General features: G+C 31.3%; 1 protein-coding gene across 1 annotated transcript in view; it reads left to right on the forward strand.

Moving 5' to 3' along the window:
• The window catches only part of LOC127724478 (uncharacterized), a 39,214-nt gene extending 24,308 nt beyond the window's left edge, over positions 1–14,906 (forward strand). Inside the window, exons 14-20 of the mRNA XM_052231457.1 lie at positions 1,191–1,305; positions 3,049–3,196; positions 4,450–4,594; positions 5,657–5,793; positions 6,854–7,010; positions 7,562–7,705; positions 10,320–14,906. Of these exons, the coding sequence (XP_052087417.1) occupies positions 1,191–1,305; positions 3,049–3,196; positions 4,450–4,594; positions 5,657–5,793; positions 6,854–7,010; positions 7,562–7,705; positions 10,320–10,742 (1,269 nt within the window). The 3' untranslated portion in view covers positions 10,743–14,906. The remainder of the gene's footprint in view (positions 1–1,190; positions 1,306–3,048; positions 3,197–4,449; positions 4,595–5,656; positions 5,794–6,853; positions 7,011–7,561; positions 7,706–10,319) is intronic.
• The last annotated feature ends 4,901 nt before the right edge of the window (positions 14,907–19,807 follow it).

The raw sequence follows: 19,807 nt of genomic DNA on the forward strand, positions 1-19,807 counted from the left end.
ATTGAGAATGGAAATGGGGAATGTGTCAAAGAGACAACAACCCGACCATAGAACAGACAACAGCAGAAGGTCACCAACAGGTCTTCAATGCAGCGAGAAATTCCCGCACCCGGAGGCGTCCTTCAGCTGGCCCCTAAACAAATACATGTACTAGTTCAGTGATAATGAACGCCATACTAAACTCCAAATTGTACACAAGAAACTAAAATTAAAAATAATACAAGACTAACAAAGGCTAGAGGCTCCTGACTTGGGACAGGCGCAAAAATGCGGCAGGGTTAAACATGTTTATGAGATCTCAACCCTCCCCCTATACCTCTAGCCAATGTAGAAAAGTAAACGCATAACAATACGCACATTAAAATTCAGTTCAAGAGAAGTCTGAGTCTGATGTCAGAAGATGTAACCAAAGAAAATAAACAAAATGACAATAATACATAAATAACAACAGACTACTAGCAGTTAACTGACATGCCAGCTCCAGACTTCAATTAAACTGATTGAAAGATTATGTCTTCATCATATGAATATCAGGCACAATCCTTACCGTTAGGGGTTTAGTATCATACTCTCATAACATATATGAGAAGAACATAACCCGTGTCATGCCAACAACTGGTTTTTAAATAAATGTGTTTAGTGCCGATGCAAAGACCCTATAAGTGAATCAATATTAATTCAATGTTTTCACGTTTTTTTTATTCATAATTTTTAGTTAGCAGATAAAGGAGGTTAAAAAAAATTATGAATGTAAACTGATATATTAAGAAATTATTCTGTGACAATATTTGATTAAAGATTTAAGTGAACACTTGCTTTAATTATGCCTGAAAATTTTTCATATTTTTGTGTGAATGAAGGTCATTGTGAGTTATACATCAATTAGATATCAATAGACAGCAAACCTGTGACACAAAGAAAGCAAATAGACATCAAATTACTGTCTTCCACAAAGGACAAGTGTCTGTACAATATATTCACTTCCCTGCATCTTAAAAGTGAATAAATTTTACAAGGATTATCAAAAATTAGCCACCAACATCAAAGTCCATTAAGAACAAATTTCTAAAAATATAAATAAGTAAACAAACAATATTCAACACACTTCGTTCTTTAGGTAGGTTAATTTTTTAACAGTTATATAGGATTTATTTGATAGTAAAATTTAAATTGCTGTTTCTTCTTTTCAGTTTACGAGACATTTAGGATTATTATGTGTATCAGTTTTACTGAATGCCAACCCATTGATATATGTATTATCATCTTATATATTTATGACTGAATCTGCCGCTAGTGATATTGCAGGTAAGTTTGTGAATAGGATAAATGTTTGTGTTCAGTGATACAAAATAATAATTGGCACCTTTTGGTTAAAAAACATTTTGGATTTTAGTTTGTGGCCAAGGTTTTCCTAAAGCTTCTATGTCTGAAAAATGCACAAAATCATCATATTTTGACAATATATTCAAAATGTGCTGACTTGTGAGCCTGTAATATACTATTATGAAGACATTTATTTTACCGAGCAATAAGGCTTTTGAAAAAGATCTGTTTAAGAACCAAATTATGGCCTTTTTAATGTTATATGATAAAGTTGAAATTCAAGGCTATATTTGGTCACAAGTGAAACTTGTCCATTTGGGGTTGCATCATTGAGACACTCACAATGGGTCATCACACTTAAAAATGATAGGGATGCAACATCTTAATGGCAGCCAAACAGGGAGCAGTCATTACATGATAGGGAGACTGATTAGCTGATACAGCACGATTGCCATCTATTAGCTCAAAAGTTATGTGTACTGACAGGTAACAATCTATCTTGATGATGATGGTCAATTGGTTTTCCTTGTACCAGTATCACTCTGCACTTATTGATAACATTACTAAACAAGGCTTTGTTACATCCTATATGCTTGACCGAGTCAAATAACTTTGACATGGACTTATCACCAACATCAGAATGTTAAACCTGACATTGATAAGTTTGACAGGAACTTATCAAGTCTTTTTCTGATGTTACTGATAAAAAAAGAAAAAACTATTGTTTCAACATGAAAAACACACATATGCAATCCAATAAATCTATCAGATTTTCACACAATATGGATGATCCTGATTTGAACTCTTACAGAAAGCTTCATATTTTTTACACCAATCTGATATTTTACAGTAAATGTTTCAATATTCAGAAAACCTGATAAACAGTACTTTGCAAATTGGTATTGTAATACTGTGGATTCATTATTATTCGTTGGATACCAATTTTCATGTATTTCGTGGGTACAGTTGAACCACGAAATTAAATATTCAACGAATTACAAATTTCATATAGGCTTGTATACACACTATGGAAAAACCACGAAATTGAATATCCACGAACTTCTAAGTTTTCCTTAATCCACGAAAATTGGTACCCACGAAAGTAAATGAATCCACAGTATGAGATGTCTGTCACAATATGAAGCTTTTTTGTGAGTAAGTAGGACTAATGTGCCTGAAAACTTTATTTTGTTTCATGTTTTTGTATAAAAAAAAATGATGGAAATTTGCTAATGTTTATCTTTAATGTGATATGCATGATTTAAAATTTGTATCATTAGTATAGACTTTACATTAATTTTTGAATTCATGGCATATGAAGAAAACCTGATAATTGATTTATCATAGTGTATTTTTTATGGCTTTCTTCAGGGTGTAATAGGCAGAGGGAAATTTGATAGTATTGATAAAAAAATGCCAATTTTGGTCTGATGTATGATAAATGGCACATGAACATTTTACGAATTTATTACCTATACTCATTGGTCATAGTTTATGGTATAAACAAGATGTAAAGTTGCTGACATATAATGGGTAAGGTCACCTTATTTTATATATGTGGTAAATTTTAATTGGGACATATATTGTAAAATCACCACCATGGACATTCCAGGTAAAATGTATTTAGTAAAAAAACCATGTAGGCTATATGTGGTAAAATCTTCGTCAAATCTTACTTAAGACTAACTATTGAAATTGCAATTATTTCATGTTTAATTGTTGCAGGACTATGTAGTATGGTGTGTGGTGTGCTCATAATTATAGCACAGTCGATACATGTTCCAGAGGACCAAAGAATCCGATACACAGGTGTTTTGGGTATATTTCTTGGTCTGGTGTTTATAGTTTTTAGACCTGACTTGACACCGACTCTGTAAGTTTACACTATACATCTACAAAAAATAGAAAGATAACTCATTTTATTCTTCTTACCTCTTGAATAAGAGTTGGACTCTGTACTTGAGTGTAAATTCAAATAACACTTTTTAAATTTTGTTCGTCTGAAGTGTTTTTCTGAATTTACTTTCAGTAGGATCGCTCCAACCTAAACATTTGAAAGCCAGGGATGTAATTGAATTGTTCATTTGTTTCTAAAAAAAAAAGGTTTGTTAAAAATATGACCACTTAAATTTTTCATCATGATTTTGTCCACCAAAAGTTATATAGCAGACAAAATTTTACAGGAAAACTTCAAAACTTCTGTAAAAGAAAAGATTGACATTTCTAGAGTTAATGCTGCTTTTGGAAATGGACCAGTATCACTTATTATTATAAAATTAAAGAACAGATTGTGTAAATCAACTATGCTGTTATACTGATTTAAGGGAAAGGCATGAGTATGAATAAACATCACAACTTCATGTATTGTCTGTTTCACATTTTATATTAAATTTGTAACTCCTTGAAAATGTCTGATAGAATTCAATCAAACTTGCAAATATTCTTCTACAGCACAGTAATATAATAATACAATTATATATATGTTGCCCTGATTTAAATCATTCAGTGAGATGAGAGGAACATTTTTAATACACCATGGAAAAAACTAAAAAAGAGCAAGATACCAAGATACACATGTAAAAAGAAGCTGAAAGCTAAATATTGGGCAATACAAACTACAGTAAAGTGAAATTATGTGCACTTGGAGGGTAAACATATCCTCATGTCCTGCTGGTCATATTTAATTTTTATTCCTCTATAGTCAAAGCGAGTAATTTGGTAATGACTCAGATCTGATCTGTAAAAAAGTCCAGTAAGATACATGTCAGCCAGCCTGGCCACAGTCATCATGGAAACTTCTTGAGTGTTCAGAATTTTGTCTAAGCCATGTGCATTGTTTTTGAAATCTTTAAAGCCACTTCATGTTCCAGAATCACCACAGAATTAAAACTCATTCATGATGAACAGGATATTACTCAAATATCGATTTGAATTTTTTACCGATTTATTACAAACCTCAAAATACAGGCTGAATGTTACAAGGAACAGGTCAATATGGCCTTAAATATTGGAAATACAGTTGATTGTGATATTTCCTGATAATTAATTAAAATATGAAATGAAGTGTTTTCCATTACATTTCTGATTGTACGCATTTAATTTTACCTGTACAATTTACATTTTTAGCTACAGTGCTTTCCAATGGATAGAGGTATTTAGTGTTATTAGTTTTGTAATTGTCATGGTAACAGACTCAGTGACGCAATTTCTACAGATCATTTTATGTTCAGCAGTGCTTGGTCTGTGTCCTGGATTCAGAGCAGCTATCATGGTAGGTGTATGTTACCATGGTAACAGGATCATTTAAACCATTTGTATATGTTTCATGTTCAACATTTACAATGAATATGATTATTTTTTAAAGATGCTATTTGCGTGATTTCAATACATAATTTTTTCATTCAAGGTTTCTATTTATGCATCAAATGATTAAAGTCACCTTTTAGATTAACATTTTTGATTTGCACAAACTTTTCACACATTATTTTTACATATTTTACCTAATCACCAAAAAAAGCAAGAATGATGCATTTGAGGAATTTATCATGCTTAGTTATTCATACAATATGTTGTTGAAGCTATTGAGACAAAAATATTCTAGGAAAAAACGTTTGTGAGGATTTAAATGTCGTACACATGAAAAGTAATTTGATATTCATCTGTTATCATCGGTTAAACTGGTTTCAGATAGTGTGCATGGCAGACTGAAAAAGGAGGGATCTTTGGCAAAAAATATTTTTTAAATACATATCTCTTGTTAGGGTCCTAGCTGGTTTCAGAAAGAGTGCATGACAAACTAAATACCATACAGGGTCTGAGGCCCAACTTAAGAATTATATTGATTAGGTATCCTAACATCTTTCATACAAACACTGTAATTATTGTGATAAATAGTTGTTATGTTTCTTGGTCTAAGTTTTTTCTTTTATGTGTGAATATGTGTGCTGGGGAGGAAGGGAAGAGGGTAGAAGGCATTTTTATAAAACTCCAGCCTCCCACACGGTATTATTTATTTACAATTTGTATATAAAATTTCTTTGGTTAGATACAACAAACAGCCTTCTAATTTTAAAGGCCCCAATGCCAATTCAACCATTTCTGGAGTATTTTGAAAAGATAATAATGAGCCATGTAAACCATACTTTCTGTTTAAAATCATTATTGGTATTTAGATGAATTCCAAATTAAATTGTAGAATTTTTATGTTTTCATCTATCAGATGTGTTAACAATGTCCAATAACTTTATATTTGCAGATTTTTCCAACATAACTGTGCCTGTGTCGTGTTTGATTCTGTTTATGATGTTCTATATTTTAATCTTTATATTTTCAGCTATATCCAGAAGACAATATACCTGTGTCAGGTGTGCTCCTGTTTATACTGTCATCTTGTATTATAACCTGCATCATCCTGTGTTTCCTCAAAGCCCAGCATCTAAAGCATACTTTTGAAAAGAGATTTATAAAGATGTAAGTCAGATAACTGTTTGTAAGTCAACAGAATGTTTTAACAGCATTGTGAAAGTTAAGCATCTTGTGAACATGGAATTAAATGGTCATATCTGCTTATTTGGCTTGTTTCTGTAAAATTTTGTTTGTCAGTGGAAATGTTTGTTGGAGCAAAAATCAGAAAGATAAATGTTAGAATTAATTTTCTTCACAACTGTTTTGTTCCCCTTTATAGTAGTAGCTGGAAGTATATACTGTAAATTGAGAAATTATTGTGTGCATTTATTATTGCCATTTTTAAAGAATGGACAAAAATGCGAGATTAATTATTGTGATTTTGGGAAAATGCAAGTTCTTATTATTGAAATACCCCCCCCCCCCCCCCCAGTCGCATTATTCACATTAATGAAAACCTCACAATAATTTCTGAATTTACAGTACTAGATTGTTGAAGAAGACCTTTGAGAATTTACATTATTTTAAGGATTGAGGAATTTGGCCCTAAATACACATCCAGATAAAGTAATGACTTTACAGAATTGTTCTGACAAAAAGTACCTTTATTCACTTTTAGAATTGTTCTGACAAAAAGTACCTTTATTCACTTTTATATATATTTATCAGTTTGTTGGTGTTATTTTTAATGAAGGTCTTAAACATTACTACGGTAATCACATGTTTACAGCACTGTTGGTTAAAACTCAAATTAAAAAAATGTTTTGGTCTATTGGTCTATTGGTATTGAGAAAGGGCAAACACTCTGGAGTAAACACAGTAATATTCAAGATATTCTTTTAAATTTTTATCACAGTATTTACATTAAATCATACATCAGTCAAGTTATGGTTGACTTGTAAAACTAATGATCAGAATTTTAAAAAAACATGTAAGAAATCTTCAAAATTCAAATTTTGTTTTTGGTCTTTCTGTTTTCAGAATATTTTTTACATATTTTAAACAAAATAAACTTTTTCTATTATATATGTTAATTTCACTGTTACAAAGCCCATGTAAACTGATGTTGAGTTAAACCACTAAAAATCAATCAATCTGTTATTAATCTTGTTTGATTTATTTGTAGGTCTACAATGTTGGCTGTGGTTTCTATAGTAGCAGTGATCTCAGATATAGCAACGAGAGAAAATCATCAAATGTTTCTAACATTACCATCATTAAAATTAATTTTATGTGCAAATCTTGTCATCAGCATATGTCTTAAGTTACTGGCACTGAGACAGGTTAGAATTTTATCTTTTTATTATTGACTAATTAGATGAAGCAAATTGATATTTCTTCACATAACTTATATGAGAAAATTTATTAGTTGTCTCCCCTTGACTAACTTGCACTTAGTGCATTTTTGATTAGGACAAGTTTTCTTCAATCTTGGCTGCTTGCAGAATTTTTTCCCAGCCTGTATGCAGCAAGGTTTACACTCAAAATAATCATGAAGTGGCATGAAACCAATAAAAATTCTATATTGTATAGCACAAATCAAACTATTGAGTCAGACTGGAGTTTCAACATGAGCTTGTATTAATGAATGGAAATTATTAAGTGACTCCCTATGATTAAACTCTCAGGGGATAGAGCAATTGTAATTCATTCACATTGCAGGTTTAGCTTTTATTCATAACATTTCTTTAAGCTTGTCATAGAATGTTTATTCTAAAGGTGCATATAATTTAACTTATAAAAATGAAAGTAAAAAGATTTGAAATTACATGTCTGATGATGGGGTTGGGATGGGGTTAAGCATATTAATCTTTGATATCTTATTTTCATATAGATTGGTGAACTCCTACCACTTACAGAACCAAAAGATGATAAAGAGGTTCCTTACTTACCAACAATAGGCAACATAGCTACATTTATATCATTTGTAATGATTTGTCTTATGGCTCCAACATCCAGCTTTTACCATGATGTTTGGGTAGGTATATGGATTTATGGTAAAAATAGATATTATGTACATGTATACATTGTTAAGTCACTCAAATCATGTTGTTTTTAGTTTAGACTGCGACTTTTGTCTCGGAAGGTGAGACATAGATGATGCTTTTCCGGCGATGACGATGGCGTCAACAATTGTTAAGTTTTCTTCTTAAGTCAGTTCCATAGGAACTACTTGTGAAAGATCAATGATATCTTCTATAAATTTGCATTACTATCAGTGCATATCAGTTTGAAGACTATTTCGAGTCCCTGCCACATAAAGGTCATGGTTCAGTGAATTTCAATTAATTACCCCTTAAGTTAGTTTGATGGGAACTACTTATGATAGACAATGATATTTTCAATGAAGTTGCATTGCTATCAGTTTTTCTCAGTTTGAAGATCATTTTGACGAGCTGCCCTTTATGTCATGGTCCAGCAACTTTGAATAAATTAGCAATGTTGCTGTCCATCAGATTGTCTTTTTCTGAATTTTCTGATGACAGGCGAGACATATCTTTGTCAACAGTTTATTTTTCTTAGATTCACTCTCCTAAAACAATAAGTTCTTTAATTTTCTTTTTAAATTCCACTTAATTGCATGTTTTGATATTGGTTAGTTCCATTTTTGATCCCTGGGCAGGGACTAAACTGAACTCTTTTTCTACAGGGGCCAGCTGGGCCCCCAAAATATTTTTTTAAAGAGCCCAACCAATTTTTATACTAATAATTTAAACTAAAACTTAAATGTACATTTCATACACTAATTTTTTTTTAAGCCTTTTTATGTAATCCTATATGTAATGTTTGAGTCTGGTTAAGGTTATGTGTGGTAACTTTATAATATTTGAATTATTGCCATCATAATATATCATAAGATTTGACAGTACTGAAATTAGAACATTTCCCGCCAAAATTGTCTCCCTTCAATTTGAACTTCCTGTTGACAATATAGCTGTTTCCATAAAACATTAAATGTTATTTCAAATCCAAGCCATCATCTAATAAGTGTTGATTAAAAATGTTATATAATTACTTTTCATCGAAGATTGGTTAGCATACTAGATATTATTATATTTATTTATGAGATTTTGCGTTTCGTTTTTTCATTGAAGAACAAGTTGTGTTTACTAGTTTTTGTCAAAAACAAACTTGTAATGACTCCCTGAACAACTGGGATGTATCTCTAAAGTAATTCAGATTCAACAGCGTAACGAAAACACTTAAAAAATAATGAATTAATCGTAGAAGCTTTAAAAAAGAAATTAGAAAACGTGTTTTAGAGAAGGGGTATACATGTGTGAAATCATGACTTCGCATCGAAAACTTAGTTGTCCGACTAGGTTTTGGTTATTAAAATGACCTTACTGGTTTCCGAAAAATCCTCTGTTCCATTTTCCCGCTTTAATTAGACAATCAGGTTTCCGTTTGGGAACAGTTTTTGTTTATATCGTGGGGAAAAGGATAGACATGGGATTCAATGCAAAATATTTTCGGTCGCCAGCTGGGCGATCAGGATGATGAATATATTCGCCAAGCGGAAAATCTGGTCGCATTGGGCGACTGGGCGACCGTTAAGTTTAATCCCTGCTGGGGCCAATTTTGATTTTCTTAACCTCTTTCGCTAAATAACTTTTTTATTTGGCACTTCAAAATTTTTTTTCACCAACATATTTTTCATTATGTAGACAAAACAAAATTCAATTAGCAGCAGCATTGTCTCATGGACATTAATCCCACATCTCTATTTCATAATCTGCATTTTGATTATGATCACTAAATTTGAATAATAAATTTCATTTACATTTACAGATGCTATAAAATTACATTTGCAAAGGCAATAAAATCATTAACAATATTAGACTTCTGAGAACACATTAAACTGATACAATGTGTTGTAAGTAAAATAATCCAAGTAACATGAAAACCTTAAAAATATTGTACATACATGTGTTATCTTTAAAAAAAACAATACTTATTCTAGGTTTCTTCTAACTGTCCATCTTTTAAAAGCTCTATTCAAATCAAAAGCATCTAGAGTAGGCCCTTCTAAATATGAAATAGTGTGTCAGTACTATGTCTATATCTCAGCTAAGGTTTTTTGTGGATTTTCTGAGTTCCAATGGTTTAATTTGTATCCAAAACATCAACAGGGTTTGAGTGGGACCTTGATGGCCGAGTGGTCTAAGTAGTCGAACTACTGTATCACTAGTCAGTCAACACCGAGTTTGTGAGTTCGAATCCCACACAAGGCAGGTGCGCTTGACTCTAATCTTAATTGACTAGGATTGTCAGTTTTTCCAACCAAAGGATGTGGTTCTCTCTGCACTCCTGCTTCCTCTACCAGTATAAACCGACCACCTCAAAATACAACAATAGTGCTGAAAGTGGTGTTAAACACCAATCAGTCAATCAACAGGTTTTGATTCATCTTCATTAAGTTTATCAAATATTTCCTGTCTTGTTGAAAGGCTCTGAAAAAACTCAGATAATTTTCTTGTTTTTGTCGGTGTTTCTTCAAAAAACAGCATTCTTTTCAGGCACATCGTCAAATCTAAATATAGTATATAACTTATTGTCATCTTTTTAAATGCCTCTTATTTCTGTTTCAGTGTTGTGGAGCTACCCTTGTGTTAGTTTGTTTACAAAAAGACATGAGAATCTTCAGTAGTTTAAGAGAAGACAACCAAACCACTGCAACAAAAATAACCTCTTTAGCAATTCTTGTGACTGCAACATTATATCGCAGTGACATTTGGAATTATAATTCTTCATGGATGTTTGCACGTGGAGTGACAGAAATAATTCTTGTTTTATTCTCAATACCAAACTGTTATATTTTATGGGGTTTACTTTATGACAATGTTTTACTTTTAAATGAACAGGTTGTAATATTTACTTTACCTTTGAACTTTCCGTTGATTTTGTATTCTAGTAGTTATACAGGGTGGGCATTAGCAGTAGCTGGCATTGTATCGTCAATATGGATGATGTTTGCCAAGTTTGCTCTGCAGCCATATCATGACGATGATTGATTGTCAAGATCAATCAAAACTTTTGTCGTAATTTTGAACAAATCTAAAGCTGAGACAATTTCATGATAGTAGATGATATTTGTCGGTAATACTGTGGATTCATTATTATTCGTGGGATACCAATTTTCATGGATTTCATGCGTATAGGGGAACCACAAATTTAAGTGTCCAAGGAATGACACATTTTCTATAAGGTTGTATGCAGATTTTGGCAAAACCACAAAATAAGATATACAGAAAAATGCAAGTTTTTCTTAATCCAAGAAAATTGCCACCCACGATAATAAATGAATCAATAGTAGATAATGGTTGTCTGTAATACATGCATTTTAAGACTGAGATAGAATATTTATTGGGCTTCAAGATCTGCACATGTAGAAAACATTAAAATCATGATATAACAAAAAAATATTTAAGTTTTCTGTACATGTATTTCTGTATTGAGTTTATTCAGGTATACAATGAAATAAGTTTTAAAATTCAAAAACACAGCATATATTTTCATAAGAAAACCAAAACTTTCAAATCCATGTTATTTGGTACTATTTTCTGTTAATTATCATCAGAAATTATTGCAAATAAGCTAATGCAGAATTTTGGCTGCTGACTCAAAAACACTAAATTACAAAACCAAATAGTTCTAATTCAAAGTATTGAAGATTAAAAAAGAAAACAAGTTGATGTTACCTTGCAACAAACTTTCTTACGACAGCATTTCCAAACATGAGGAAAGTAATGTTAAATTATTTTTCGGTCACATTTTCAAAATGTAAAAAGGAAGCTGTATGCTAAGTCATTCAGCTTTGTCATCATATTCAGGATTTATGATTTTAATATTTATAAGTTTTTTTTTCTAAATTCTTACATTTTGCAATAGAATTATCAATATTGATGCCTATTATGATGATGGTAAAAGATGACAATACAACAAAATGTTTTTGTATTTTATGAATGTCTGAATGTCATCCTTTGTTTATTATAGTAATAAAGATTATTTTGAAGGAATAAATTGATGTGTTAACTCAACTAGAAAAACTCATCAAAGTTACCAGGCTTATAATTTTGTATGCCAGATGTGTGTTTCGTGTACAAAAAACTCATCAGTGACGCCTGAATCTAAAAAGATAAGCTAATTTATTCACAAACAAAATACATTTGTACAACCAGAAGGACTTAAGGTTAAGCTTTTGGGTTAAACACTAATAGAGAACACATCAATGATATCTGTAAAAATAAATTTTACTACTTATAATTCCTATATAATGCTTGAAGAGATTTATAGTACTCTAATAATTAATTGATATTTATTGAACCATTTTGTCTGCATAGAAGTTTCTACAATGTTATGAAATGTTTGAATTTCCAGTCTTTTTTTATGTTGACCAATGAAATGCAAGCTTGCATTCAACATTGGAATTATTATGTTTTGATCATGAAAAGTTTTGCTTTATTTTAGTTACATATAGTGTACCATATGGAAAATGATTGTATGATTGATTGACGAGTGCTAATGTTCAGCAGCATGTTATACATGCCTTTTCATACTGATTTTACCCTTATATCAAGTGTAATATGATATTTCTCAACTCCAGACAGTTCAGTTTTCAAATTTAGAACACAAGGCTTGCTGGGCGTTTTAAAATTTAAAATTTAACTGTGGATAAATATCAAATTGCATGACTTTCAGTGGTGGAATCTGTTTCTCTCCTGGTATTTTAGACAATATGTAGACATTCATCATCCTGCTTTTTCAATGATCCTCAAAAAGATGGGTGCTTTTTATGTGATGTCATCAGGCATAATTACCTTTTTGGTGATAGCACAATCACAAAACTAATTTAAGAGGAAAGCAAGAACATTTTACGACATAATCAAACTTTGACCAATGAAAGATTAAGATCAAACTAACCACAGGTTGAATATATAAAAATATTCAAATTGTTGGGAAAAGTATAAATTGACTATGGATTAGAGAAAGGACAATAACAGGTCATATGAATATATGTTAATTTGTATTAAACCTACACACTTAGCCAAACAAAAAAATATACTAAATACAAGTTAATTCCATCTTTATCAGAATCATTAGAAATGCTGAGTCTGCATCGTGGTCATTTGAATGGTCAGAAATGGTAGAGATTCCTTAATGTTGAAGATCATGTTTAAGAGAAAGAAGTCATTAAATCCTTCTGTGTATTTTTAAGCATCTATGTGAACCAGGATTAAATAATCTGTGTTACTTTAATAGAAATTTAAATATATTTACAAAAATGGTACTGAAACGTACCTGTGAGTTATGTCCCTTAGCCTAGGTCTACCATCTGAAATTAATTTACTTAATTTAATATGATTTTTTTGCAAGAAGATATTCAATATCAGAACAACTTACAACAATGCTTTTTTATTCAATTTGGTGCGTATAACTTATTTATTTTGTTTTTTATAGGTATTTGGTGCATACATAAGTGCTTCTTAATGTTTTATCTTGAAAATTATGTCTCATTGATGTGATCTGTATCACTTGAATAATAAATACTCCTATTAACATATTACATTTCCCTTAGGAAATTAGACCTATATTAAACTCTTGTAAAAAAAGACTTGATTTCAATACTAAGCCATGCTAATAACATCTTTAATCCAAATTTGTTAGCATCAATTGTTTTGGGTAAAGATTGCATCAAATGCAATTAAAAGATTTGATATCTATATCTTCCAAGGTTTATCCTTTCCTTTGATAGTTCAAACAAAATAGTGCAGTGAAGTGATAGTTCTTTAGAACCTATCAGGTCTACATCATGCAATTTATTTAAATGATATGTTACATTTAGATATTCAAGTTACAATATGAGGTGTATTTGTTTTACCATACTTGTCAAGAAAACTTTTTTTTATTTAAAATTAAAAAAAGTAATGCATTATTGTGTATGAATCTGTTAAAAAATAGGTTCAACTACAAATCAGTAGATCATCGATGTGTTCTCTTCTTTTCCATCCTGCCCATTATTGCTTGACAATATCAGAATTATGTTATTCTCTTTTAAAAAGTGTGTAATATTTGCTACTGTGCAAAAATAAATAAAATGACATACAATAAATTACAATAAAAACTTAATCCCTTCGCAGTATTGAAATAAAATAAAATTTTAATATAATCATTAATAGATTTCTTTTTTCATATTAACTTCTGATGTCCAACTTTCACATTAAATTTTAATGTTCTATTTCTATATCAATATTCACTAGAAATCATTTGTACACATTTATAACTGTACTATAAAATAAATACTGAAAATAATATATATTAAGTAATATGATATGCATGTGACCAGTTATTTAGGAGATTAAGATAAACAAACCCAGCATGATACATGGTCTCGGGTAATTGGCATTGACATGGTGCCTGATAAGACCACAGCTACAAAGTAGCTGTAGATACGGGCTTATGTCTTAGACTGAAATATACAATCATTAACAAGAGAAGATATCTCCAACTCAAATTGCTAAACACAATTCAATGTTTTATTTAAAATGCACGAAATTGCAAAATGAAAGCAATCTTAACCCTTCAGTGCTCACAAGCATTTTGATTATTTAATAACATAAGCATGGAATGGAATGCCAAATTAACTTAATATGTAGAGGCATGCTAGAAACATAAAATAACAGCATGTCTGGATATGAACATGCTGACATAATACTCATCAAAATTTAATGAAATTTATGTCAAAGGTTTCAAATCAGCAATATCTTAAATGAATGAATTTGAAAAATCAGCATGGAGTGACTTCTTTAATGCAAATTATGCCCCTGTAAATCATAGTGATCATGATCTGCTCTGTAAGTATCTTGTTCCATCATATATTTTTAAAGACAAAGAAATGCCAAATCGAATATCTTTTTAAATACTAAAATGACATGATAATTTCCTTATCTCCTGTGCATTATACTTAATAGAAATGTGTAATACTGTAATTTCAGGATTTTCTGGATTGGATCAGAAAATTTGATAGGAGTTAAGATAATTTATGCATTATATTCTTACTAACTGGTACCTTGTTTGTTGACATCTTCATATTTCACCAAGGTTATTCACTGTTCTAGTTTGTATTACATGTTGAAAATGTGTAAAGGTTAATATCAATAAAGCGTATGATGCCATGACAGTTGTTTTGATTTTTATTCAGTAAAGATTGCATTTCGCAATCAAAGCCCTAATTTTACTGGATTGATTGCTATATCTTTGAAGCCTCTCCTCTAACTTTGAGAGTTTAAACAACATATTGCAGTGAGGTGAACATGATTTAGATCATATTAATGCCCATGTCAATCAATTTATCAATTAAAATATGAGATTCAATTAACAAAATGATGTGCATGTGTTTAACCGTACTTGTCTAGAAAACTATTTTAACCGTGCTTCTCTTCTCTTCTCTCATAATTGCTTCTATATATATATAAATATATATGAAGCCGACCTTATAGAGGAACTTCTCAAAAATAATGAAAAGAATCATCTATCTGTATTCTTTAATTTCACATTTCACTATACAGTTAATGTCCTCTCAATCATCTAACATCAACCCAATCATCTAACGTCAAATTTTGTATACCAGAGACACAATTAGTTTTGCTATATGTTTTGACTAACATCTTGAAATAAATTGATAATGAGGCTCGCTTTAGAACTAACTTTTAGAATGAAACTGACGAGTTCAACTTTGAAATTGTAAAATTTACATTTTTTTAGTAGTAACATTCTAGCAGCGCCTGAATATGAACTACACGTCTGCCAGTTGATAATTTATTCCAGATCTTGTGTTTTGTTTACCATCATAATTTTACTCGGTAGAAGGTTGCCAAGGGTTTCAAGTGGAGAAGTTGAAAGTCATTACTTTAAGAGTTTTACTGATGCCATCACGCGTTGGTTGACTGTTATGGAATATCTGTGTCAAAGATGACCAAGAAAATGTCCCAATTGTCTAAACAACAAGCCCAACCTCTTTTCTTTGATTACGTTACCACCGAATGAGAGTTATAACCGAATTGTTTTTACTATAAGCAACATGACAGATGTCACTAATGAAGAAGGAAATGATAACCCTTCCGAAACACATTATATCAACCCCTGTTTTTTTTATAATTACATGCCTACCACACTTTATCAATTGAATTATTAGTATCTTCGAAAAAGTTGAAAGAAGCCACATTTCAGAAATTAGTGTTGTATTTGACCATTAGTGACCTGATTTTGGCCGAGTCGCTTGTCGTTTTCATATTACAAGAATCCAATGACAAAAATGAATTCCTTGTTTGTGAATTTTTGTTAGATATGGTTGTGGGTCCTTCGTATTTTCGTCGTTCCAATGTTTGTGAATTTGCTTTGAACGTCTGAATTCTACGTTCGACTCAAAGAGAGCATTCTAAGGAAACTTCACTCAAATAAAGGAATAGAAATATCGTATATTTAGCCATATTCCAGGTGGCTATTGTTTAGACAAAAAATGTAAGTATACTTTTTTTCTTTTCTATGATGTAAAAATAATGCTGATCAATTTTCTAATTGTAGTTGTCTACATTTTCGTCATTTTACGCATCGTTAAACAATGGAAGACCTCTGTCACTCTGTGTAGCTACGGAGAGCAACAACACTGACAATGATTACTGTCATATGCCTCATGGTAAACATACCGAAAACTGTTGTTGCGGTTTATTCTGTCTGGTCAAATCCTTCATTCAGTTGAATCTAATTTGCAATGAATCAGCTGTATTTAAAATGTTATGTGATCCATTTATTTATGTAATCTGCAAAAAAGACTTAAGGGATCAAATGAAGGAAGTTTTTGGTCTTGAAGTATAGATTGTAGATACTGACGTTGTTTATCATCTTATTTACGTATTATAGTGTTCTTTAATTTGTCTCTAGATTATTAACCTTTACTGTTTAGTCCATTTTTGGTAATATCCTTTTGGCGTGGCTCGGTACTTATACATCCCGCCATTGTGTTATAGTGCTATGGTCATTTTTGTATTCTTGTCTTTCATTTTTGCTTATGTGCTTTGCCTATATGCCATTTGTTTTTCTTTGTTGACATATTTGTTTGCTTTTGTAGTGATTAAGTTTATAACACAATGTTGACTGCTGTACCCCTATTTTAGACATTTTTAGCTATTGTGTCTGCTTGTTTTGTTCACACATTGTTGTCAATATAATGGAATTTTCTGCGACTCATACAAGTGAGAGGTTTAGCTAGCTATAAAACCAGGTTTAACCCACCATTTTCTACATAAGGAAATGCCTGTACCAGGTCAGGAATATGACAGTTGTTTTCCATTCGTTTGATATGTTTGAGCTTTTGATTTTGCCATTTGATAAAGGACTTTCTGTTTTGAATTTTCCTTGGAGTTCGGTATTTTTGTTATTTCACTTTTTTTGTAAATTTCAAACAAACCCCTTTTTCTATGTATACAACATTAAATGAAAGGCTAAAAACCAATTTCTCCTGTGCCTTGATACACTGACAGCATCCTATTTCTAAATAGAACATAGGTATTTTTGTACCTCTCTAAACACGCAACCTCTCTTGTTTGGATGGTGTTTCTAATTGTTATCAAAATAAAAACAATTCTATAAACGAAATCTCTTTCAAAATAAAAATAAAAAATAAAAATAAAATAAATAAATATAAAGCAAAGCAAATAAAAGAAACACAAATAAAAGACACTCCGTGGGTCTGTTTCAGATCCAAGGATGAGTTTTGGCTGTTAAAGGATGCTTCTAGATTTTTCATATAAAAATGTATCAATGTTAGCCAATATGAAATGACTACAACTTGAATATATTATATTTATCTAATAAAAAAAACCTCATCAAAAATAGTCTTTTAATTCAAAACAGTTAGAAGTCAAAAAACGAAATTGAAGAGCATTGTAAACCAACAAAAAACAAATAAGAGAGAAAAGCATTCAACTCTTGTAGGCAATCTATGCCTGGGATATATTTCATCAACAGTAAATTGAAAAAAAGCGCAATTTTTTTAATATTCAGATATTCAGATATCACTAGATTGTCAACTTCGAAGTTGTGAGTTTAAAACCCAATTATGGCGAGTTGTGATCATTTATAATCGACACAGGATTGCCAGTTTCTCTGCAAAAGTTTGATGGTTTTCTTCGGATACTCCATAACACACAGTGGCTTCCTTGATAGGATCGCTTATAGGGGCGTTAAACATTGGTATTTGATTTAATGTGTAATCTTTGTATTAGTGTGTCCTTGTTTGAGAATTTATCCACTTATGAAACAGATTCACGAATCGTATTCATAAAGAAGAATTACAGGTTTGATGAATACCCATCGACTTAATTAATCAGCTACACAGAATGCGACTAATCACCGACTTTACTTTTTCCAGTGAGCAACACGACGATTGTCAAGATCTGATGACACTCCAAAAACATCACTTGATATCATTCCCGATAATCGATGGGGTTGGTGTAATTCACTCTTTAGTTTTCTATGACGTGAATATACATGGTAAAAGTGATAATGACACAAATCATGATAGTAATTAAAACAAATTTACAAAATAATGAGAGCAATGACCAAAAACGAAAATGACCAAAAGACAAACAACAGTATACAAAACACACAAAAAAAAAACCTAAAACCTGACGTTGGCTTATGACGTCATGGTTTTCTTCTCAGTGGAATAGGATGGAAAATTATCATACACATAGATCAAAGCAAAATTTAAGAAAATAGTGATAATAATGAATCTCCTTATATATTTGTTGAAAGTTGTAAAAGAGAGACGAAAGATACCAGAGGGACATTCATACTCATAAGTCGAAAATAAACTGACAACGCCATGGCTAAAAAAGAAAAAAGACCAACAGACAAACAATAGTACACAAAATACAACATAGAAAACCAAAGACCGAGCAACACGAACCCCACCAAAAACTGGGGGTGATCTCAGATGCTCCGGAAGTGTAAGCAGATCATGCTCCACATGTGGCACCAATCGTGTTGCTCATGTTAGTACAAATCCGGTAATAAGTCTAATTCGGTAGGTCACATTCGGGAAACGGGGGGACGGGATTGTGGTTACGACATTAGAAACATAACCGCTATCATCTGTGAAACGGGTATTCCATAACGGTCAACCAACTCGTGATTGCGTCCGTAAAAAATTGAAAACAACACGTTTAATAATTTCATGCGTAAAACTTACGAAGGGATGATTTCAACTTCATCACTTGGGACTCTTGGTCTAATAGCTTCCCTGTGAGCAGCAACCTTCTATCAAGGAAATCATGAATCATGTTTGTAAACCACTGCAAATCATTTCGTTTCATTGCTTAATGTTTGCATATTTTTTGCTTTCGAGTATTAAAAGGAAAAAAATATAAAATGATAGTTTTCGAGCAGAAACGATATAAATATGATTTCTGTATAAATTGGATACTTATTTGAAATATGAATATCTAAGTAACTTCATTTAAACATGCTCAAGAAAATATTCATATTATCATTCATCAAAAGTTTGAAATGAGAAGGAGATTCATTATTATCACTATTTTCTTAAATTTTGCTTTGATCTATGTGTATGATAATTTTCCATCCTATTCCACTGAGAAGAAAACCATGACGTCATAAGCCAACGTCAGGTTTTAGGTTTTTTTTTTGTGTGTTTTGTATACTGTTGTTTGTCTTTTGGTCATTTTCGTTTTTGGTCATTGCTCTCATTATTTTGTAAATTTGTTTTAATTACTATCATGATTTGTGTCATTATCACTTTTACCATGTATATTCACGTCATAGAAAACTAAAGAGTGAATTACACCAACCCCATCGATTATCGGGAATGATATCAAGTGATGTTTTTGGAGTGTCATCAGATCTTGACAATCGTCGTGTTGCTCACTGGAAAAAGTAAAGTCGGTGATTAGTCGCATTCTGTGTAGCTGATTAATTAAGTCGATGGGTATTCATCAAACCTGTAATTCTTCTTTATGAATACGATTCGTGAATCTGTTTCATAAGTGGATAAATTCTCAAA

The sequence above is a fragment of the Mytilus californianus genome, unplaced genomic scaffold (assembly GCF_021869535.1).
Source record: "Mytilus californianus isolate M0D057914Y unplaced genomic scaffold, xbMytCali1.0.p SCAF_14, whole genome shotgun sequence".
In the NCBI taxonomy this organism is placed as follows: domain Eukaryota; kingdom Metazoa; phylum Mollusca; class Bivalvia; order Mytilida; family Mytilidae; genus Mytilus; species Mytilus californianus.